The sequence below is a fragment of the Oncorhynchus nerka genome, linkage group LG17, assembly GCF_034236695.1.
Source record: "Oncorhynchus nerka isolate Pitt River linkage group LG17, Oner_Uvic_2.0, whole genome shotgun sequence".
NCBI lineage: Eukaryota > Metazoa > Chordata > Actinopteri > Salmoniformes > Salmonidae > Oncorhynchus > Oncorhynchus nerka.
In genome coordinates this window covers 26348667-26373872 of record NC_088412.1, presented here as the reverse complement: position 1 = coordinate 26373872, position 25206 = coordinate 26348667, and the positions used below count along the sequence as shown (strand labels likewise).

At 43.2% G+C, this 25206-nt stretch overlaps 2 protein-coding genes across 3 annotated transcripts; both read right to left on the bottom strand.

Annotated features, from left to right (window-relative positions):
- Positions 1-1690: 1690 nt before the first annotated feature.
- Positions 1691-4738, bottom strand: LOC115145471 (uncharacterized). Its single transcript, XM_029687005.2, has 7 exons — positions 4374-4738; positions 3599-4072; positions 3306-3437; positions 2940-3152; positions 2691-2822; positions 2395-2483; positions 1691-2110 (listed from the first exon to the last, which is right to left on the bottom strand). The coding sequence occupies exons 1-7, from the start codon at positions 4441-4443 to the stop codon at positions 2018-2020; spliced, it is 1203 nt and encodes a 400-aa protein (XP_029542865.1). The 5' UTR covers positions 4444-4738; the 3' UTR covers positions 1691-2017.
- A 2446-nt stretch (positions 4739-7184) lies between these two features.
- Positions 7185-10070, bottom strand: LOC115144986 (E3 ubiquitin-protein ligase RNF14-like). 2 transcript variants are annotated; one of them, XM_029686172.2, is made up of 7 exons: positions 9615-10070; positions 9248-9378; positions 8627-9154; positions 8194-8491; positions 7670-7842; positions 7511-7577; positions 7185-7253 (listed from the first exon to the last, which is right to left on the bottom strand). In XM_029686172.2, the coding sequence occupies exons 1-7, from the start codon at positions 9763-9765 to the stop codon at positions 7222-7224; spliced, it is 1380 nt and encodes a 459-aa protein (XP_029542032.2). In that variant the 5' UTR covers positions 9766-10070; the 3' UTR covers positions 7185-7221. The 2 variants fall into 2 exon arrangements, with proteins under 2 accessions (XP_029542032.2, XP_029542030.2); XM_029686170.2 differs by having other exon boundaries at positions 7185-7577; positions 9615-10053.
- Positions 10071-25206: the final 15136 nt, after the last annotated feature.

Here is a 25206-nt window from a genome sequence, read left to right as displayed (position 1 = left end):
AGTCAGAGAATGAGAATATGCCAAAACGGTATCATAGCAGGCATATTTATGAGATGATCTAGGCCTAGACGAATAACTATACAGCCACCATTACTTGGATTCTACAACTAATAACGACAGTAATAATAATATTAGTAATACCATTAGGCCTACTGCTAATAAATAATAATGCACTGTTTTATCATAATTCATTACTGTCATGGTTGCTCTTATTTATATTGTGCAAGCTGATCAGTTAGCCTACAACACACTACCATAATAAATCGATATCTCATACAGCCTACACTGGGATAATAATGCATAAACATTTGGCTACACACTGCACAGTCCACATTATATCAGTAGTTCTTAAAGAAAAAGAGGCATCATCGGCGGCCACATACCAGACAAGGATGGAGAGATGACCTATGCAATTACAGTCGCCCAATTTCGAATGGATCAGCCTCGAAAAGTGCGTTATTTCGATTAGAAGCACACCGACACCTTCCTATAGATTTGGCCATATTCTAACAGGATCTCCTCGGCAAAAGACACATCAGACGTTTTGAACAGATTGTCAAAGGCGACTGTCGAGCCTTTATCATTGCACAGCGAGGGCACCGCATCATAGTAAAATGTCCGATACGTGCAGGCTAAAGTATATGTCCAATCTCGAAATTAAAAGCTTCAAGCCGACAGATTTGTATTCCAAAAAAGAAAAAACAATTTTGATTAATCAAAATATCTCCCTTTCCTTTAATTACATTATATGTTATTCTTGCGCCCGCACGGTGTCATCCAATTCAGTACGTTCCTGGTCTCTAGCCCCTCCCTTCATCCTCTCTCAAATGCACGATCACATAATAGCTCTACAGTTGAATTGTTAAACACTTGCTTTGTTGACTTCTTGACTTTTGTTATATCTGATCTATTCCCCGATGTTCCTACCAACTAAATATCTTAGATACCACTTTCTATCTAATTTGCTCTCCATCACACGCGCGACAGAGCGCAAGAGTCTCCGTCACACACCTTTTCCGTTAGTCCTGTCTTTCTTTCATTATGGCAACATTAACGGTCTATGTCTTCGTCACTAAAAGCATTATCCACATTATTGCACTACAATAACAATAGCATTATCTCATCTGTTTTAAGGAGCAGGAAGATTGTAACCATTATGGTTTAGGATAGTAGGTGATGATACATGACTAGATCCTTACATTCCTTCATGAGAGACAAATACAATGAGTGGGTAATGTGATCAATGAAATTAACCAGTTGAATTGCATTAGGTTTGTGTCAATATAGGCCGACTGGGCAAATGTGACAGACACTGTCAGTGGAGACAAACACAACTTAAATATCCCTGGATACAAAGGCAAATTAATCATTGAACTGTCTGAGTTATCGAATTGTAACATTAACATTCAGACATTGGTGGTGTCCTAGAGTTTCAGGATATTGAGATGAGAAGCCATTTCTAGGCATATTAAAAATGTCCACTACTGTATAGTGGGAACTGGGGACCCCTGCTGGTAAAACCGAAGAAGCTACCCAGATCAAGAAAGGTGGTTTACTCTATACAGGAGAATGGCAAGGAAAGCATCATGCAATGGAAAACTGTGTTACTATGACCTCTACTGGTAACTTCCTGCTTGTTCAGGGAGGAACAGTATTGTATGATTCCTTTCATGTTGAATGTTTAGTCCAATAAGTCTGACAATTTATTTGAGAAATTACATTAAAGACATATCTCATCCACAGACAGCCGTGCAAAGCATTTCTCTGTACACAAGCATTTCACTACACCCACAATAACATCTGCTAAATATGTGTATGCGACCAATACAATTCATATATTATTGTTCTCCCACATAGTACCCATCAAACCAGATATACATTAGAAGTATCTATTACAAGTGCTTTACGTTGTAATATAATCAATTATGTTTAGTTTCATCACACAGAGAGAAAGAAAAATGCAATCTAATCTAAAATGCAATCACATATTTTCGATGTGTTTGAGCAGATTTACAAATTAAGTCTTTCCGGTCTTCTTAAGTTTGATGATTCTGAAGGAGCTGATTTCAGTGTATGTTGTCTTGAGATAGGTCTGCAGCTGTAATGCAGCCTGAGAAGGAGGAGGTCGAGAAGGAAGGTGTTGTTCACAGGGAGATAGACAAAGTGAGAGATCAATGCAACCTAACTACATATTTCTGCAGATTCAAAAATCAAGTCTTTCCGGTCTTCTATGGCTGATTCTGATCTATGTCACCCTGGCAGATAGCCTAACAGTTAAGCGTGTTGGTCGCTCTGAAAAGAGCGTCTGCTAAATGACTCAAATGTATATATGTAAGTAGGGCATTTGTTGTTTCTGAGTGTTGAGATAGGCAAAGAGAAAGCAGAAGCACTTACATTCTGAATAGACACTTCAAGAGACGCATCAGTTGAATTGGGTGGAGCAAGAATGGATATAGTTCCACTACCAATCACCTTCTGAATGTCTAAAGAAATATGACATACTTTGAGTTAATGGCAAAAAAAATATAATCTTTCAACCATCCCTCTTCGATGTTGGTGTCCTGTGACACTGAAACTCAGTTCCAGCTTTTGGTGTTTCCCAAAAGAGGTACAGAGCAAAATAGTATCAAACACATCATGTACGCTTGAACTGTTAATTATTTTAAAAAAGAGGGATCAAGGGTTCTGACCTTTTGTGCAGGTATCTGCATAGTCAGGACAGCAGTCATTTAGAGTCTGACAAGCCTCGTCACAGAAGCACCCTCTGAAGCAGTTCACGTTGGCGCCTTTACAGCACAAGGCCGGCCGGGCAGAACAATTTCCTTTAGGATGATTGGAAAAACATAAATTATTGAACAGGAAGGTTAACTGTAAAGCCTTGATAAAATGTATTTAAAAAAATCACATTTTGATGTGGTAGAGGAGAAAACTAAAGGAACCTGGAAATGAGAACACTGGGAATGATGTGGAAGTGGAATTGGTTGCGTTGGTTGTGTTGGTTGCGTTGGTTGTGTTGGTTGTGTTGGTTGCATTGGTTGTGTTGGTTGCGTTGGTTGCATTGGTTGCGTTGGTTGCGTTGGTTGCGTTGGTTGCATTGGTTGCATTGGTTGCGTTGGAGACTGAGGACACCGTGGCTGATCCAATCTGCACACCTATAAACAAAGACAGTAAATGATGCCACCTCAGACACAAGTAGCATGTTTACAATTTGAAGTTTCTACAATTTCAAGATTTTACAACTATTATTAATAGTGATCAAGGGCCTCCATAAAAACAGAGATGATAAAACAATGGCCCAGCTATACCTGTCACACAAGTTGTCTGGAAGTCTGGGCAGCAATCGTTCAACCTTATACAGGCCACATCACAGAAGCACCCTCTGAAACAGGAATTGTTGAGTCCAAGACAACACAGAGGTGGATTTGAAGAACATCTCCCTAGAATGCAAACATATACTGAATGTAAATTATGTAATCTGAATGTAAATTCTGTAATCAAAAAAGGAACATTTTAAAATGATGGGACAATAATTCAAGTATATGGTAGTTATATTTACAGCAGGATTTGATTCATAATTTATTTTGTCTGAGAAACTTACTTGAGAATGAAGCCACCAGAGGAACTGGGCTAGTTCCATTAATCCCAGGAAATGGTGTCGACAAATTGCCAAAGTGATATTGAGTGGCATTCAATGACCCGCCTGTAGTGGCCAGAGTTGTCCATGCACTCTGAGAGCTTGTATTGGTAGATGGAGTTGTTACATTTGATGGCAGAGCTGTTGCATTTGGACGTTGACGCGTCAAACTTGATGCTTTAGTTGTTGCAATAGATGTAGGATTGTCTGTGTTTGACACTTGAGATGAGGCACCAACCAGTGAGGGTGTTACATCTGTTGACGAGGTTGTTATACCAACTGATGAAGCTGTTGTATCTGATGGTGAAGTTGTTGAGGATGAAGTGGCTGTTGAGCTTGACAGTGGATCATTTGACCTCGTTTGTTGGACAGGAGTCCCACTTGACTGTGGGGCTGCTGAGCTCAATGGTAAATCAGTAGTACTCGATGGTGGAGTTGCTGTTCTCAGAGGACAAACCGCAAGACAAATTGGAGTCATTCATGCAGAAGAGTTAAGAAAGGTTTTGCAAAACAATATATAAATGGACTGGAAAGCCTATTCAATTTATTTGTGTCGTATTTATTATCAACAGTACTGTTTAGGAATGTTTTATTCTCACGTTGATATGGGATAACCAGTGTACAGTACAAGACTAATAAAATGGCTAAAATGTTAACATGACATTTTGTATTGAAGTCCTTGACTACATTTTTATGTAAGAAAAGGTTAATATACGGTATGTGTGTGTGCTCCACCTACCTGTAGTAGTCTGTCCATTTACCGTGTGAAGGATAATCAGAAGAGCAATGAGTGCAGTGTAACAACCCATTCTGATAAGTGCCAATTATCCTGTCTGTCTTCTTCTAAACCTTTAAGGTTAATGTCAGTGAAGTCGTTTGGAGCTATCTACTCTCATGTCCTGTTTATCCTGTTTAGGTAGAGTTCCTCCTCCCTGCGTGGTAAGGAAATGGAGGTAAGACTGCATTCCTATCATTAATCTTGTCTCACCAAATTATTTAAAAAATATATATTTTAGATGGTAGATCAGCTTAATATTGCAGATAGGTTGTGGCTTCTATCAATGTAATCCCTCTGGATCTTTTCCAAACCTATATACAGTGGGGGGGAAAAGTATTTGATCCCCTGCTGATTTTGTACGTTTGCTCACTGACAAAGAAATGATCAGTCTATAATTGTAATGGTAGGTTTATTTGAACAGTGAGAGACAGAACAACAAAAAATCCAGAAAAACGCATGTCAAAAATGTTATAAATTGATTTGCACTTTAATGAGGGAAATAAGTATTTGACCCCCTCTCAATCAGAAAGATTTCTGGCTCCCAGGTGTCTTTTATACAGGTAATGAGCTGAGATTAGGAGCACACTCTTAAAGGAAGTGCTCCTAATCTCAGTTTGTTACCTGTATAAAAGACACCTGTCCACAGAAGCAATCAATCAGATTCCAAACTCTCCACCATGGCCAAGACCCAAAGAGCTCTCCAAGGATGTCAGGGACAAGATTGTAGACCTACACAAGCCTGGAATGGGCTACAAGACCATCGACAAGCAGCTTGGTGAGAAGGTGACAACAGTTGGTGCGATTATTCGCAAATGGAAGAAACACAAAAGAACTGTCAACCTCCCTCGGCCTGGGGCTCCATGCAAGATCTCACCTCGTGGAGTTGCAATGATCATGAGAACGGTGAGGAATCAGCCCAGAACTACACGGGAGGATCTTGTCAATGATCTCAAGGCAGCTGGGACCATAGTCACCAAGAAAACAATTGGTAAACCACTACGCCGTGAAGGACTGAAATCCTGAGCATCCGCAAGGTCCCCCTGCTCAAGAAAGCACATATACATCCCTGTCTGACGTTTGCCAATGAACATCTGAATGATTCAGAGGACAACTGGGTGAAAGTGTTGTGGTCAGATGATACCAAAATGGAGCTCTTTGGCCTCAACTCACCGTATTTGGAGGAGGAATGCTGCCTATGACCCCAAGAACACCATCCCCACCGTCAAACATGGAGGTGGAAACATTATGCTTTGGGGGTGTTTTTCTGCTAAGGGGACAGGACAACTTCACCGCATCAAAGGGACGATGGACGGGGCCATGTACCGTCAAATCTTGGGTGAGAACCTCCTTCCCTCAGCAGGGCATTGAAAATGGGTCGTGGATGGGTATTCCAGCATGACAATGACCCAAAACACACGACCAAGGCAACAAAGGAATGGCTCAAGAAGAAGCACATTAAGGTCCTGGAGTGGCCTAGCCAGTCTCCAGACCTTAATCCCATAGAAAATCTGTGGAGGGAGCTGAAGGTTCGAGTTGCCAACGTCAGCCTCGAAACCTTAATGACTCTGAGAATATCTGCAAAGAGGAGTGGGACAAAATCCCTCCTGAGATGTGTGCAAACCTGGTGGCCAACTACAAGAAACATCTGGCCTCTGTGATTGCCACCAGAGGGTTTTGCCACCAGGTACTAAGTCATGTTTTACAGAGGGGTCAAATACTTATTTCCCTCATTCAAATGCAAATCAATTTATAACATGTTTGACATGCGTTTTTCTGGATTTTTTTGTTGTTATTCTGTCTCTCAGTGTTCAAATAAACCTACCATTAAAATTATGGACTGATCATTTCTTTGTCAGTGGGCAAACGTACAAAATCAGCAGGGGATCAAATACTTTTTTCCCTCATTGTATATATATTTTTAATAAATATATATTATTTTAAATATATATGTGTATATATATACATACTTGTATATCTTTTCCTTTATTATTTTCCCCTAACCCTTCCACTCCTCCCCTAATTGTAGTAAACTAATGGACAACAACACGTAGGCTTCTATTTCCAGCTTATACATACTATATACATTTTACGGACACAGTATATTTGACATTAGTTATCTTTCTCTGTTTGTTTTTAGTCCCATCCTTCAGCTATCCTCAACCCCTCCCATCTATCGCTGAACAACATCCAGTTTGGATTTGACTATTGACTATGACTTTTCAAATCACCCAGCAGTGCTATTTGCAGAGTTAGCTCCAGGTAAATGTTGCAATTCTTCAGCAATTCCTGAATCTGCGAGAATCCAGAGGTCATAATGTAAATGTATTATTACAGGGAAATTGTTGTAAACATAAAAAATGACATACAGATACTGCAAGAATCCATCAATATTAGGTTTTAGACTTTTGAAAATATTTATTGTTGTGATGCTTGTCACAGAGAAAATTCTTATTTTTAAAGGTATTAATGTACACCAGGGCTCGCCAACCATGTTCCTGGAGTGCTACCCTCCTGTAGGTTTTCGCTCCAACCTCAGATGTAACTAACCTGCTTCAGTTTATCAACCAGCTAATTATTAGAATCAGGTGTGCTAGATTAGGGTTGGAGGGAAAACCTACTGGACGGTAGCTCTTCAGGAACAGGGTTGGAGAGCCCTGATGTACACTATATTGAAGTATAGAATGAAGCTTCATTATTGACTGCATATTTGGCCAAAGACTGAGGTAAATCTTAAAGAAAGATTTAAATGAGTTAAAGAACTGTAAGAAGCACTTTTCAATGGTCTGAAAAAGCCTGCATTTCTGTGAGGTTATATTTTATTGCGTTCATACATAACCTTGGCTGAGTTGCACCAGGAAACAAATGGGTCAAGGTATTTGAGCAGCAGGTTTTGTTACATGCCTAAGATTTTAGAAAGCTCATGTAGTAATCTGATAGCATTGACTATAAATATGATTTGATCTGAACTTGAGCTGTAAAATAACATGCACAGGGTTATCAAACAGTAGCACAACATTACTGTCAGTCAAATGTGGCATTATAGCAGGCAGTGTTAGGGTTTTCATAGTGCTTGTAAGGGTTATTTTTGTCCAGGATACTAAGGCACACCCAGCAGAAGTACTGACCACAGGTGAAACAGGCCATCTTGTTACAGCCACCGGTCTTCTGTAATGAGAGGATAGACACTGGTCACGAAGATGACGTCAAGCCATGCCATGTCAAAGGTACAATAGGCTGGTTATAGAGCTCAGGCTTACCTGTATGTTGGCACGGCAGGATGGACATTTTTTGCTGTTCTGGCCTTTCCAGCCTTCACTCAGGCTCTCCTCCACCACTGTGTTGAGAATGTGTTTCCCATAGCGTTTCTCCAGGAACATTCTCCTCTCCTCACTGCCTGAGGCATAATCTTCCCATAGGCCCTGGAGCCCAGCTACAGGCAGAAACAGACAAACACAGAAAATGGCGCACAAGCTGGGATAAGAGTTTGATTGAGCCAAAGCAACCTGGAATGACTGCAATGACTCAACAGTGGATAGAGCTAAACATTGGATACTTAAAATGCCATGACAGTGCTTAGAGGCACAGCATCTCAAATACATTAATTGTGTTTATTATTTCTTTAAGAATTATTGAAACATTCTATTCTAAGTTACCTTCCACAATCATACACTTTAATTGTAGGTTTTCACACAGCACCAAGGCTCTGAAAGTGTGACTGATCAACAGGCTTGCATGTGGTTCATTTGGTTGCATATAACTTACACTGAATGGTTTCTCTTACCGTCTGTCTGAGGTACACCTGCATAGGATGACTCAGCAGCTGAGTCAGAGCCTGAGGTCAGGAGTGTGTTTGCCCTCAGTTTACAGTGGGAGGTGCCATGGTAGGTCTTGCGACAGATAGTGCAGAAGGCATAGCGGCAGGAGGGGCAGAGGGCAGCGGTTGTGTCCGGTTCCAGCACCACTGGGGCAACACAGGCCTTGCGGGCGCAGTAAATCACGTCAGCCATGCGGTCCAGAGTGGACTGGAGCAGGAGGCGGTCATAACGGGTGAATAACTCCTCCCCAACCAACCGCTTCACCTTAAACAACAGTTAATTCTCTGGGTTTAGTTTCCACATAGTTTCACACAGGTTAACTTCAGATATTCCCTGAGGAAACTGTATTTCAACTTCGATCTCTAGAATAAACATCTATTCACTTCAGTTTTTCATTACCTGTGAGGGTGTAGCTGTGGAGCTGCACTCAGGCTCTGGACAGGTAAGGCCACGGACGTTCCCGTCTCTGATCTGGACCGTGAAGTACTCCGACATGCATTCGTTGCAATAAATATGGCCGCACTTTCTGTACTGACTACAGCCTAACTTGCTCATGAAGCAGATCCCACAGTCATATGCCTGTCCCTCGAACACTCTCAGCCTCTGTCTCTCATCATAGTCCAGCAGATGCACCAGGAGGTCTGTGTCTGTGGCTAACATTGACAGGGCCCTTGGGTCCAGGGACACTGTAGCCTCATCAGAGGTTTCAACTACACTACCTTCTGCTTCCCCCTGAGAGTCTCCAGCCTCGCTGCCCTCAGTAGATGGAGTGGCTTGGCCCTGGTCGTTGACAGGGATCTCCAGCGGTGGCCGAATATTCAGGAAGTCAAGCAGGTCGTCTCTGAGGAACTGGACCCAGTAGAAGAGGACCACACTGCCCACAGTGTCCTCCCATATCTCGTCCAAATGCTTACACACTGCTGAGAGCTGAGACATTAATCAATGATTACTACACATACAAATGATGTCTAAAACTCAATACACTTCACAGTATTGAATACATTTTTGATCTAAACATACCTGACTATGGGAGAGCCACTTACAGCTCAGTATAAACTCGGGTGATGAGGTGGAGGGGTAATCCAAAGGTAGGTCGAAGGTCAGCACCAGAGGAGGGAGGAAAGATATGACATAATCTCTGTGCTTGTCACCTTGGTATCACAATAAAGACAAAAGAAGCCTGGATACCATTCATCTGCTTTACTAGAATAACCTGAGTATAGAATATATATTTTGTCAATGTGTATTGTAGCATAACCGAAATAAAGGCTACAATAAAACTGGTATTGAGATCAAAATAATTCAATACTCATATAACGGTCTCTAAATTGTGAGCTGAGGTGATTTGCATAAATGATAAAATAATGACTATTATTTGAATCCAAACCTGCTTTGACAATCACACTGAAGTCCCGAGGAAGGTCCAAAGAGACCCGGATTTCCCCACCCAATCCTGACACAGCCCGTCTGAACTCCTGACTGTAGATACTCGCGAGCGCCAGCAGTTCATCCTCCTGTTCTTCCAATTCCGCGTTCATAATACTCCAGCGTCACTTCACTAAATCTACTAAACGTATTATTATAGCTACGTTTATGAGAATAATAGGCCTACACTAGATACAATACTTTTTTCGATTTGGTTTAGCTCCTTTACTATTGTAAATTTACTTCCGCGTTCTATTGCCTCCGAAGCTCTAATGTTGTTGTGAACCCGCCTATAGGAAATCTCTGGACTTCGAATCGTAGAGCTAGCTTCCTGTTGGTTGATTCGGATACTTTCAAATCAAACCAAATCACATTTTATTTGTCACACACGCCGAATACAACAGGTACCATACAGTGAAATGCTTACTTACAAGCCCTTAACCAACAATGCAGTTTTAAGAAAATCCCTAAAAAAAGTAGAGATAAGAATAACAAATAATTAAAGAGCAGCAGTAAATAACAATAGCGTGTGCTATATACAGGCGGTAACTGTACAGAGTCAGTGTCAAAGTGCGGTGGGCACCGGTGTTGAGGTATTTATGTACATGTAGGTGGAGTTATTAAAATGGCTATGCATAGATAATAGCAGCGTTGGTGGTGGTGGTGGGGGGGGTTGGTCCTTAGCTTAGTGATGAGCTTCGAAGGGACTATGGTGTTGAACGCTGAGCTGTAATCAATTAATAGCATTCTCACATACGTAGGTGTCCCTTTTGTCCAGGTCGGAAAGGGCAGTGTGGAGTGCAATAGAGATTGCATCATCGTTTCACTAGGAAGCTCTCAGCTGTGCTTCCCTTTGTAGTCTGTAATAGTTTGCAAGCCCTGCTACATCCATCAAGTGTCGCAGCCGGTGTAGTACGATTCGATCTTAGTCCTGTATTGATGCTTTGCCTTGCTTTGTTTGATTGTTCGTCGGAGGGCATAGCGGGATTTCTAATAAGCTTCCGGGTTATAATTGAAAGCAGCAGCTCTACCCTTTAGCTCAGTGCAAATGTTGCCTGTAATCCATGGATTCTGGTTGGGGTATGTACGTACAGTCACTGTGAGGACAATGTCCTCGATGCACTTATTGATAAAGCCAGTGACTGATGTTTGTGTACTCCTCAATGCCATCAGAAGAATCCCAGAACATATTCCAGTCTGTGCTAGAAAAACAGTCCTGTAGTTTAGCATCTGCTTCATCTGACCACCTTTTTATAGACCGAGTCACTGGTGCTTCCTGCTTTAATTCCTGCTTTAATCCTGCTTCCACTCCTCTCCTCTTTTGACCTCACCCTCTCACCTTCCCCCTCTACTCACAAGGCAGGCAATACGCTCGACCTCATCTTTACTAGATGCTGTTCTTCCACTAACCTCACTGCAACTCCCCTCCAAGTCTCCGACCACTACCTTGTATCCTTTTCCCTCTTGCTCTCATCCAACACTTCCCACACTGCCCCTACTCGGATGGTATCGCGCCGTCCCAATCTTCGCTCTCTCTCCCCCGCTACTCTCTCCTCTTCCATCCTATCATCTCTTCCCTCTGCTTAAACCTTCTCCAACCTATCTCCTGATTCTGCCTCCTCAACCCTCCTCTCCTCCCTTTCTGCATCCCTTGATTCTCTATGTCCCCTATCCTCCAGGCCGGCTCGGTCCTCCCCTCCTGCTCCGTGGCTCGACGACTCATTGCGAGCTCACAGAACAGGGCTCCGGGCAGCCGAGCGGAAATGGAGGAAAACTCGCCTCCCTGCGGACCTGGCATCCTTTCACTCCCTCCTCTCTACATTTTCCTCTTCTGTCTCTGCTGCTAAAGCCACTTTCTACCACTCTAAAGTCCAAGCATCTGCCTCTAACCCTAGGAAGCTCTTTGCCACCTTCTCCTCCCTCCTGAATCCTCCTCCCCCTCCCCCCCCTCCTCCCTCTCTGCAGATGACTTCGTCAACCATTTTGAAAAGAAGGTCGACGACATCCGATCCTCGTTTGCTAAGTCAAACGGCACCGCTGGTTCTGCTCACACTGCCCTACCCTGTGCTCTGACCTCTTTCTCCCCTCTCTCTCCAGATGAAATCTCGCGTCTTGTGACGGCCGGCCGCCCAACAACCTGCCCGCTTGACCCTATTCCCTCCTCTCTTCTCCAGACCATTTCCGGAGACCTTCTCCCTTACCTCACCTCGCTCATCAACTCATCCCTGACCGCTGGCTACGTCCCTTCTGTCTTCAAGAGAGCGAGAGTTGCACCCCTTCTGAAAAAACCTACACTCGATCCCTCCGATGTCAACAACTACAGACCAGTATCCCTTCTTTCTTTTCTCTCCAAAACTCTTGAACGTGCCGTCCTTGGCCAGCTCTCCCGCTATCTCTCTCAGAATGACCTTCTTGATCCAAATCAGTCAGGTTTCAAGACTAGTCATTCAACTGAGACTGCTCTTCTCTGTATCACGGAGGCCCTCCGCACTGCTAAAGCTAACTCTCTCTCCTCTGCTCTCATCCTTCTAGACCTATCGGCTGCCTTCGATACTGTGAACCATCAGATCCTCCTCTCCACCTCTCCGAGTTGGGCATCTCCGGCGCGGCCCACGCTTGGATTGCGTCCTACCTGACAGGTCGCTCCTACCAGGTGGCGTGGCGAGAATCTGTCTCCTCACCACGCGCTCTCACCACTGGCGTCCCCCAGGGCTCTGTTCTAGGCCCTCTCCTATTCTCGCTATACACCAAGTCACTTGGCTCTGTCATAACCTCACATGGTCTCTCCTATCATTGCTATGCAGACGACACACAATTAATCTTCTCCTTTCCCCCTTCTGATGACCAGGTGGCGAATCGCATCTCTGCATGTCTGGCAGACATATCAGTGTGGATGACGGATCACCACCTCAAGCTGAACCTCGGCAAGACGGAGCTGCTCTTCCTCCCGGGAAGGACTGCCCGTTCCATGATCTCGCCATCACGGTTGACAACTCCATTGTGTCCTCCTCCCAGAGCGCTAAGAACCTTGGCGTGATCCTGGACAACACCCTGTCGTTCTCAACTAACATCAAGGCGGTGGCCCGTTCTTGTAGGTTCATGCTCTACAACATCCGCAGAGTACGACCCTGCCTCACACAGGAAGCAGCGCAGGTCCTAATCCAGGCACTTGTCATCTCCCGTCTGGATTACTGCAACTCGCTGTTGGCTGGGCTCCCTGCCTGTGCCATTAAACCCCTACAACTCATCCAGAACGCCGCAGCCCGTCTGGTGTTCAACCTTCCCAAGTTCTCTCACGTCACCCCGCTCCTCCGCTCTCTCCACTGGCTTCCAGTTGAAGCTCGCATCCGCTACAAGACCATGGTGCTTGCCTACGGAGCTGTGAGGGGAACGGCACCTCAGTACCTCCAGGCTCTGATCAGGCCCTACACCCAAACAAGGGCACTGCGTTCATCCACCTCTGGCCTGCTCGCCTCCCTACCACTGAGGAAGTACAGTTCCCGCGCAGCCCAGTCAAAACTGTTCGCTGCTCTGGCCCCCCAATGGTGGAACAAACTCCCTCACGACGCCAGGACAGCGGAGTCAATCACCACCTTCCGGAGACACCTGAAACCCCACCTCTTTCAGGAATACCTAGGATAGGATAAAGTAATCCTTCTCACCCCCTTTAAAAGATTTAGATGCACTATTGTAAAGTGGCTGTTCCACTGGATGTCTTAAGGTGAACGCACCAATTTGTAAGTCGCTCTGGATAAGAGCGTCTGCTAAATGACTTAAATGTAAAATGTAAATGTAATTTTTGCTTGTAAGCCGGAATCAGGAGGATAGAATTATGGTCAGATTTGCCAAATGGAGGGCGAGGGAGAGCTTTGTGCGTGTCTCTGTGTGTGGAGTAAAGGTGGTCTAGAAATGTTTTACCTCTGGTTGCACATTTAACATGCTGATAGAAATTAGGTAAAACTGATTTAAGTTTCCCTGCATTAAAGTCCCTGTCTACTAGGAGCGCCGCCTCTGGATGAGCGTTTTCCTGTTTGCTTAATGCGGAATACATCTCATTGTGTGCGGTTTTAGTGCCAGCCTCTGTCTGTGGTGGTAAGTAGACAGCTACGAAAATACATATGAAAACTCTCTAGGTAGATAGTGTGGTCTACAGCTTATCATGACATACTCTACTTTAGGCGAGCAAAACCCTGAGACTTCCTTAGATATCGTGCACCAGCTATTGTTTATAAATATGCATAGGCCCCCGCCCCGTGTCTCGGAAATATCCAACTTGTTAACCTAGGCGGAAGAGTTGGATCCAAGTGGGAAACTCATGCTACGTTCTTGTCATGTTGGAAACTCGGGCCTCCGAGTTAAAATGAATGTAAGCTATTTGCGTAGAGCTTCTGGATCCAACTCTTCTGCCTTGCTTAACAAGTCGGATACACAGAGTTTCTGACATAACGTGAATGCGGCATCAGAGCTCATCTTTCTACAAGTTTTGAAGTCGGACATTTCTGTGTTTCCGATTTCCGAGTTGTCTGAATGCAGCAAGAAAGATGAACTCCGAGTTTCCTGCTTGGAAAGTGTCAGAATCAACCTATAGGAACATTTACTCCAAAAACGTTAGGAACCAATAGGAAGCGTAAGGATATTTTTACTCAGAGGGTCCGAGTTTCCAAGTTGTCTTGAAAGCAGCACAAAATCGGAATCTTTGAGCGTCACTTCTTGGATGGGCAGCCCATACTATTATGGTTCTAAGGTAAAGTCACAGAGAATCCTGATGCAAGAGTGAACAAGAACTTGTAATAATGTGGCAAAGCAAATTGAGCCATGAGTCACTGATTGATTTGCCCCTTGGATCGTGTTACACAGGCAGGGGTTCGCAAACTATTTTGGCCCTCAACCCCATCTTGATATCAAACATTTTTCAAGACCCCACCATGTAAAAACGTTATGTAATCAATGTTTGCTTTTTACATTTGGGCTACTAGAGTCTATTACAAATCAGACTGACAGTATTTTCGTTATATGTTGGACCTTAGTAAGACAAGCTGTAGCCATTGGCGTCGGCTAATGGGGATCCTAATAAATCAAATAAAAAAGTGACTGAAATGCACTAGAAAGGTATCGGGAAGTTCAGAAGATCATCAGGCAATAATGGTTATTGATCTTCTGTGTTGAAAAGAACATCATAATTAATTATGTTATTTTTCCCACAGGTTCTAATCTAATGACTTGTGGTTATGGTATAGGGAAACAGTAGGTATGTATAGTATATCACAAAAGTGAGTACACCCCTCACATTTTTGTAAATATTTGAGTATATCTTTTCATGTGACAACACTGAAGAAATTACACTTTGCTACAATGTAAAGTAGTGAGTGTCCAGCTTGTATAACAGTGTAAATGTGCTGTCCCCTCAAAATAACTCAACACACAGCCATTAATGTCTAACCCGATGGCAACAAAAGTGAGTACACCCCTAAGTGAAAATATGTATGTATATATGTATAAAACATTTACAGTAATAGGCCTAGCTGAAATTGTGTGGCTGCACTGTTTAAATGGACACTAACACTGGACAGTCCACAGCTCATCTTATAGTAGTGGGTAAGAATGTGAAAAAACAGGGGTAAGACAAGAAAAATAGCATATTTCCCATCCATTGGTGATACACAGCCTGCAGAGAGAAAGGATGTATTAGAGGAAGGGAGGGAATGGAAGGGGGAGTTGAGCACTTGCTTCTCTCAAAATATAGTATTACAGAGTGATCAAAACCTGCCTTCAGAACTCCTCTGTCAGCCAAGTCCTTCAAAAATGTTTTGCACTTTCAAAAGAATACAGGGAACCAGCACAGACATGCTGAGGAGAGAAAGGAAGAGACAGAGAACAGAGAGAGAACTAAGGAACCGAGGTGTGTTGACAGTAGCAGGCCTATGCTGGGAAAGGTTGTGAGTTAAGTCAATAGTACACAGTTTAGCGCTGAAATTTGAAGTAGTTCAAAACTACCTTAGTGAAATAACTACTGAGCTCCCCTGACTGGATTTGACGCTATCTAGTGGCATGCAGACAAATACCGTAAATCAGTGCTGTAGCGACTTGCTTGGGCAGTTACAGTGCCTTGCGAAAGTATTCGCCCCCCTTGAACTTTGCGACCTTTTGCCACATTTCAGGCTTCAAACATAAAGATATAAAACTGTATTTTTTTGTGAAGAATCAACAACAAGTGGGACACAATCATGAAGTGGAATGACATTTATTTGATATTTCAAACTTTTTTAACTAATCAAAAACTGAAAAATTGGGCGTGCAAAATTATTCAGCCCCTTTACTTTCAGTGCAGCAAACTCTCTCCAGAAGTTCAGTGAGGATCTCTGAATGATCCAATGTTGACTTAAATGACTAATGATGATAAATACAATCCACCTGTGTGTAATCAAGTCTCCGTATAAATGCACCTGCACTGTGATAGTCTCAGAGGTCCGTTAAAAGCGCAGAGAGCATCATGAAGAACAAGGAACACACCAGGCAGGTCCGAGATACTGTTGTGAAGAAGTTTAAAGCCGGATTTGGATACAAAAAGATTTCTTTCCGGCCGCACCCCTAACACTATATGGGAGGGTCTGGGTGGACCCCGCTCCACTTCACCCTTACTTAATGTCTCTGGAGTGGGAACCCTCACCGCCGACCACGGACTAGAGAATGCCACTGGACTGATGGTCAAGTCTGGAGTGAGTGGCGCCTCTGGATTGGAGGGAGACTCTGGCGGATCCGGACTGGAGGGAAACTCTGGCGGATCCGGACTGGAGGGAGACTCTGGCGGATCCTGGCTGACTGATGGATCTGGCAGCTCCTGGCTGACTGACGGCTCTGGCAGCTCCTGGCTGACTGGCGGCTCTGGCAGCTCCTGGCTGACTGGCGGCTCCTGGCTGACTGGCGACTCTGGAGGCTCAGGACAGACGGTCAACTCTGGCGGCTCAGGACAGACGGGCGACTCTGGCGGCTCAGGACAGACGGGCGACTCTGGCGGCTCAGGACAGACGGGCGACTCTGGCGGCTCAGGACAGACTGGCGGCTCAGGACAGACGGGCGACTCTGGCGGCTCAGGACAGACGGGCGACTCTGGCGGCTCAGGACAGACTGGCGGCTCAGGACAGACGGGCGACTCTGGCGGCTCAGGACATACGGGCGACTCTGGCGGCTCAGGACAGACGGGCGACTCTGGCGGCTCAGGACAGACGGGCGACTCTGGCGGCTCAGGAGACGGTCCCGAAACGAAGACGAAACAGCCCTGTAACGTGAACACTAAACACTGGAACACTTGGAACAGGAACAATCACCCACAAAATACCCAAAGAATATGGCTGCCTAAATATGGTTCCCAATCAGAGACAACGATAGACAGCTGCCTCTGATTGAGAACCAATCTAGGCAACCATAGACTTACAAAAACACCTAGAATAGAAAACACCCCCATAAACATACAAAACCCCTAGACAAGACTAAAACACATACATCACCTATGTCACACCCTGACCTAACCAAAATAACAAAGAAAACAAAGAATACTAAGGTCAGGGTGTGACAAAAATAGAGCTAAGACATGTAAATTTAAAAAGTAACACAATAAAATAACAATAATGAGGCTATATACAGAGGGTACCGGTACCGAGTTAATGTGCTGGGGTACAGGTTAGTCGAGGTAATTTGTACATGTAGGTAGGGATAAAATGACTATGCATAGATAATAAACAGCTAGTAGCAGTAGTGTAAAAACAAAGGGGGGTGGGGAGGGATGTCAAAGCAAATAGTCTGGGTGGAATACGGATGCATAGGCTAGCATAGGCTACGGCCAAAGTAGCCTGTGTGAGTTGTGGTTAATAAACCGTTCAATTCAAGAACTCGATCCTCTGTTGTGGACATCATTTTATTTATGATCTATCGAGGTCATTACAGTACAATGCTGAACTAAAGTTGTATGTCATGATACTGTCTTAACATTGTGGCATTGTAGATGCCTTTTTGTCCAGTGGCAGTTTCGTTTTTGCTGCATGACATCTAACATTAATGTTGTTGTTACTGATATGCGTATGCACTGGTATTGTTGTGGGAAATGCATATTAGACATCATGTCATTGTATATCCATGGATGGAATATAGATTTGTGTGGTCGTGTAGCCTGGAATTAATTGTCAAATGTTTTGAAGAAGATGGGGGCCAGAAAATGCAGGGTAGTCCCAAAGTTTGGGTTAAATGCATTCTGTAAACAGTCTTGGCCATACAGTGATTTTCACTAACACACAAGGACACATTTGGAAACATAGAAAAGTGCCATACCTGTACTAGATTTGAATTGATTTAAACCATATAGTATATTTTCTTGTTGATTGGATTCTCAAATTACTTATAGACTTTTCCATTAGAATTCACAGTATGTGATTAGAATAGTTTTTGTAATATTCATAACAGATTAACTGCTTTCACAAATCAAGCCCAGAAACATTTGGAAATGTACAGTATGCTACTACTTTACTAACTCGATACCATAACCCTTTACATCTCACCTTTCTTTCTGTTTATTCCTATATCTGAAAAGGTCAGTTTAGAAAAACTTAAATTCTGGAAAAGTTGCTATAACCTGTAGTAGTACTGGTTAGGTGAAATATTTGATGCATTAGCACTATTAAAAGGTACTGCAAGTGATATATGAGAATAGCACATTCCTCCTGAATTCCCCTTGCCTAAAAATAATCCTCATTCTCCCTCCCCACAGAGAGAGTTGTGTATCTGCATTGTAGCCCGTGTTACTTCCTGCAATGGCAGAGAGAGATCACTCTCAGAGGAGAGAGTGTCTGTTTGAGGATAACATCCGAGCAGAGAGGAAGGCTGGTGTCCCCCGGGGTTAGGCAACACAAAGCCTGGCTGATTAATGACAGCAGATGGACTGATGGCTCTGCTTTGACATACACATTCTCCACAGGAAATGTATTCAGTCCCCTGCAACTCCTCCTCCTTCTGGACTACAGCAGGCAGCACACTGACACTGGTCACCTGGAATGGTACCAGAGAGGGGTGCCTCTACAGAGGTATTACCACCTATCCCCACTAGATGACTGTGGTGTTCCTTCACAGGAAACTATACAACTGGCCATCAACTGTAAGGTATTAAAGTCCAGCATCACTACTCTGGACTGTTCTGACTTAGACTATGTGGACAACTACAAATACCTAGGTGTCTGGTTAGACTGTAAACTCTCCTTCCAGACTGACATTAAGCATCTCCAATCCAAAATTAAATATAGAATCGGCTTCCTATTTTGCAACAAAGCATCCTTCACTCATGCTGCCAAACATACCCTCGTAAAACGGACTATCCTACCGATCCTTGACTTCGGCGATGTCATTTACAAAATAGCCTCCAACACTCTACTCAGCAAATTTGATGCAGTATATCACAGTGCCATCCATTTTGTCAACAAAGCCCCATATACTACCCACCACTGTGACCTGTATGCTCTTGTTGGCTGGCCCTCGCTTCATATTCATCGCCAAACCCACTGGCCCCACCTTATCTCAGCTCACTGGTCACCATAACAATGTAGCACATGCTCCAGCAGGTATATTTCACTGGTCACCCCCAAAGCCAATTCCCAATCTGTAAATAGCACATCCAACTACCTCATCCCCATACTGTATTTATTTATCTTGCTCCTTTGCACCCCAGTATCTCTACTTGCACATTCATCTTCTGCACATTTATCACTCCAGTGTTTAATTGCTATATTGTAATTATTTTGCGACTATGGCCTATTTATTGCCTTACCTCCCTTATCCTACCTCATTTGCACACACTGTATATAGACGTTTCTATTGTATTATTGACTGTATGTTTGTTTATTCTATGTGTAACTCCGTGTTGTTGTTTGTGTCGCACTGCTTTACTTTATCTTGGCCAGGTCGCTGTTGTAAATGAGAACTTGTTCTCAACTAGTTTATCTGGTTAAATAAAGGTGGAAAAAAAAAAAAAAAAAAAATTCAATTTAAGCCTAGAAGATGGTGTGTTCCCTCAGGCCTGGAGGGAGGCAATGGTCATTCTGCTGCCCAAGAATATTGAAACACCCCTTAATAGCTGACCAATCAGCCTGTTACCGGTGCTTAAAAAACTTTTGGGAAAAAATGTTGTTTGACCAAATACAATGTTATTTTACAGAAAACAAATTAACAAAATACTTTCAGCATGCTTATAGGAAAGGGCACTCAACATACTCTGCACTGACACAAATGACTGATGATTGGCTGAAAAAAAATGATAATAAATAAATAATAAAGAAGATTGTGAGGGCTGTTTTGTTAGATTTCAGTGCAGCTTTTGATATCATTGATAATAACCTATTGCTGAAAAAACATAGATCCTCTGCCTTATCATGGATTGAGTTACCTATCAAATAAATGGAAGCCTCTCTAATGCAAATTCTGTTGAGTGTGGTGTACCGCAGGGCAGCCGGCCAGAGCCCTTATTGTTTTCTGTTTTTACTAATGACCTTCCACTGACCTTGAATAAAGCCTGTGTTTCAATGTACACTGACAACTCAAATGTATATACACATCAGCTACGACAGTAAAATAAATAACTGACACCCTTAACATAGAGCTCCAGTCAGTTTTAGAATGGGTAACTAGCAATAGGCTGGTGCTAAATATCATACTAAAATAATCGTTTTTGGGACAAATCCCTCACTCAACCCTAAACCTCATCTATATCTATTGCTGAATAATGTACCGATTGAGCAAGTTGAGGAGACTAAACTGCTGGGTGTAACCCTAGATAGCAAGCTGTCATGGTCAAAGCATATAGATTCAATGGTTGCTAAAACGGAAACAGGTCTGTTCATGATAACGCGCTGCTCTGCTTTCTTGACATCTGAATCAACCAGACAAGTCCTACAGGCCCTAGTTTTGTTGCACCTGGACTACTGCCCAGTTGTGTGGTCATGTGCGGCAAAGAAGGACATAGCTAAATCGCAGTTGGTCCAGAACAGAGCAGCACGTGTTGCACTTAGGTGTACACATAGGGTGAATGTCAGTGGTATGCATATCAATCTCTCCCTGCTCAAAGTTGTGTGTGAGTTGTTGATGGGTAAGGCTACGGAACTGTCTGTTCAAGCAGTTGGCACACAGTTCGGACACTCATCGGTACCACCCAAGACTTGCAGCCAGAGGTCTCTTCACAGTCCACAGGTCCAGACAAGAGGCTGGGAAACACACAGTATTAAATAAAGCCATGATGACTACATGGAACTCTGCCACCCCAGGTAACTCAAGATAGCAATAAAAACAGATAAAAGAACACCTTATGGCACAAAGGGGGCTGTGAAGAGAGACAGACATTTTGATATATTTTGTAATGTATTACGTAGTGTTATGTACATTATATTATGTATTTTATTTTTGTGTTTTGTTTCCTGTTTGTACCCCATGAAGAGTAGCCGCTGCCTTGGGGATCCTAATAAAATGTTATATCTGAAACCCACACGACTGTGGGAGCGTTTTATCGATCCTGATCAGATGCAGAGTTCTACGGGTAAAGAGCTGTATTGCTTATCTCATGTTTAGCAAACAATTAGTATGTCTGTTCCTTGCCAAGTCAAAAGAGAGATTGCAGTGAGTTGGAAACCATTAACTCAACCTGGTTATGCCAAAATGCATTGCATCTGTAATGAACAGACAGCTGAAAAATAAAATCATAAAAGATAAAACTTTTTTTTTTTAAAGATAATACTGACTGTGGTGTGTGTCGCAGCAGTCAATGGATGTGTCTGCAGCAGGGTCTGGTCGGGAGCGATAAGGATGTCAGAATGCTCTGCAGGCTTGCTCAGTAGAGGAAGAGACAAAAGTTTAAAGACCTCCTTTGATGTGATTTAAAAGTAATCTGCTTTGCTCTAAAGATTGCTCTTTAGTGATGTTGACGATACAGTAAAAACAGTTTTGGAGTCACTACTCTCGCCTTCTACTACAAAGTGCTTCTTGTTAAATGTTGCATCTAGAACGAGGGGTTAGCTTGAGAACTTCATATAACGCCTCCTCATCCCTTCATCCTATATCCTCCTTTCTCTTCACAGGGAGCCTGGGAATTAGTTCAGGGCTAATTGTTATCCAATTTAATTCCTTCTCCCATCACTGGACAGCTCCGCTGATATTGATTGTGCGGTGTGCTGCAACCATAACAGAGAACAGGGGATGGAGAAAAAGAAAGAAAGACGGAAGGAGAGGGATATACGGGGGAGAGAGATTTGCATCTACAGTGGAACTGTTTATACCCGGGTGACTCTGCTCCCAGGAGTCATAGAGGATTCCCTTTGATTTGCACAGTGGAGGAAATGGCATTTCCAATATCTGTCTCCACACTCTTACTTTATTCTATTTTCCTCTCTCATCCCTTATTATTCTCTCTTCTCTCAGTACACAGGAGTATAGGAGTATTGCACATGCCATCTTTGAATCCATTAGGAGTCTCCTGTACAACATTATAAAATACAGTACAGTGGTTGTTCATATCAATATTCTATTCTTATTCTTGTCTTAGACTATATGGTCAAAGGTATGTGGACACCCCTTCAAATGAGTGGATTTGGCTATTTCAGCCACACCCGTTGCTGACAGGTGTATAAAATCAAGCACACAGCCATGCAATCGCCATAGACAAACATTGGCAGTAGAATAGCCCGTACAGAAGAGCTCAGTGACTTTCAACGTGGCACGGTCATAGGATGCCACCTTTTAACAAGTCAGTTTGTCAATTTTTTGCATTGTTAGAGCTGTCCGATCAACAACGGCTCAGCCGCGAAGTGATAGGACACACAAGCTCACAGAACCGGACTGCCGAGTACTGAAGCTTGTAGTGCGTGAAAATCTTCTGTCCTCGGTTCCAACACTCACTACAGAGTTCCAAACTGTCTCTGGAAGCAACGTCAGCACTTCAGCACAATAACTGTTCGTCGGGAGCTTCATGAAATGGGTTTCTATGGCCGAGCAGCCACACACAAGCCTAAGGCCATCTTGCGCAATGCCAAGCATCAGCTGGAGGGGTGTAAAGCTTGCCGCCATTGGACTTTGGAGCAGTTGAAACGCTTCACCATCTGGCAGTCCGATGGACGAATCTGGATTTGGCGGATGCCAGGAGAAAGCTACCTGCCTCAATGCATGGTGCCAACTGTTAAGTTTGGTGGAGGAGAAATAATGGTCTGCGTCTGTTTTTCATGGTTCGGGCTAGGCCCCTTAGTTCCAGTGAAGGTGAATCTTAATGCTACAGAATTTTCCAACAGTTTGGGTAAGACTCTTTCCTGTTTTAGCATGACAATTCCCGCGTGCACAATGTGAGATCCATACAGAAATGGTTTGTCGAGATCGGTGTGAAAGAACTTGACTGGTCTTTCTGCACAGAGCCCTGACCTCAACCTCATTGAACACCTTTAAGATTAATTGGAACGCCGACTGCGAGCCAGGCCTAATTGCCCAACATCAGTGCCGACCTCACTAATTATCTTGTGGCTGAATGGAAGCAAGTCCATGCAGCAATGTTCCAACATCTAGTGGAAAGCCTTCCCAGAAGAGTGGAGGCTGTTATAGCAGCAAAGGGGAACCAACTCCATATTAATGCCCATGAGTTTGGAATGAGCAGGTGTCTACATACTTTTTCAAGTAACTGTAGGGTGGCTGAAATCTTGTTTTCAGTAAGTAAATGAATACTGATAGCTCCATATTGAGTGAACTTGATGAATTAAGCAGTGGTCAATTAGAGTAAATTAGCAGGTCAACTTGATTAATTAGTCTACCCCCTTAGGTTTTTAAAAAGAAATGGCCTTCTGTGACCAATATTTCTGTTTGGGATAAAATGGTGCATAGGTTATACTGAGGGTAACATATTATGATATTAGCCATCTCTCACATCTCCAGAGCATCTACAAAATGTGTGATCCCCAATGCATAGGATGAGTGAGTTATAGCCCAGCCCAGAAAGACAGAGGGGAAGGGGTGTACTAGTGTGGCAGAGTGTTGACAACAGTCTCAGACATTCCATGACCTTGCCCAGAGAGACAACCTCAAAGCAACTGAACTTTTTTACCCCAACGGCTATTTTTAAAAGCCTCTTTGAAGTTGACACTTAAAAGCTCTAATATAGCTCCTGGAGGAAGAGTCTAGTGTGGAAGGGGATTTAAAAACTGTGTGTGTGTGTGTGTGTGTGTGTGTGTGTGTGTGTGTGTGTGTGTGTGTGTGTGTGTGTGTGTGTGTGCGCGCGTGCATGCTTGCGTGCGTGCACAGGTGGGTATGCAGTGGTTAAGAATCACTGTGGTTATGTTTGTGCCCGTATACATTTCGAATATCTGAATGTCATTGACACTTTACCGTTCCTGCATGCAGAAATACTGTATGAGACTTTGACAGACAATAATGTGTAAGCCTCCTCTTGCTTCCTGTTCATGATGCACCAACACAGTTGGCACTAATCAATAATGTACAGAGTTAACATTATAACAAAGTGGTATGATAATTCTGCTAAAGATTTGACCTCCACCCACTTCCAAGCCTCTCACCTGCCATATAAGTATTTATTACCCAGGAGTGGTACAATGGCACCCATGGCGGGCATGATTGATTATATAAGAGAGAGGTCAATCCAAGCATTACAATGCAAGGAAAGCTGAGATGCCACTGCCCAAAATGCATGCATTATTCAGGCAATGAAGCAATGAGTAACAATGCTACTGTTTTCAATGTTGAGACATTTTCCCTTTAAATTATACTCAGATTTACAGTGGGGGGTTACTGAACACAATTTACTGAACATTTCTTTGGGTAGTTTCCTCTTATCATGGAATAATAACCCATATCTCATACTCACTATTTACTTTCCCATATGTTGCATACAGAATTTGTAATGAGGGGTGTTGGACGGTTTGAATGCAGGTGTGATACAAAATCACAGCAACTACCATGGGTATAATTTAATTGGTGAATTCCTAACTGAGATAAACCTTGCTCTTTTCCTGGCTCAACGGAAAGGTGTCTCCCAAACCTGGCTTCAAATACTGTACAATTTCAAATATCGCAATTACTTTCACACAGTCAAAGTAAATATTCAAATATATTTCATTTGAATAGACAAGTAGTTTAACATGTTAATGTATTGGAAATACACCTGGAAAGTATTTGAAAATACTAAAATACACTGGCTCAAACACAATCCCAGGCATTTAATCCAGGTATTTGAAAATATACTGAACAAAAACACAGACGCAACATGCAACAATTTCAACGATTTTACAGAGCTACAGTTCATAAGGAAATCAGTCTATTCTACACCTGCATTGCTTGCTGTTTGGGGTTTCAGGCTGGGTTTCTGTACAGCACTTTGAGATATCAGCTGATGTAAGAAGGGCTTTATAAATACATTTGATTTGATTTTGATTTGATTTAAGATAAATTAATTAGGCCCTAATCTATGGATTTCACATGACTAGGCTGGGGTGCAGACATGGTTGGGCCTGGGAGTGCATAGGCCCACCCTTTTG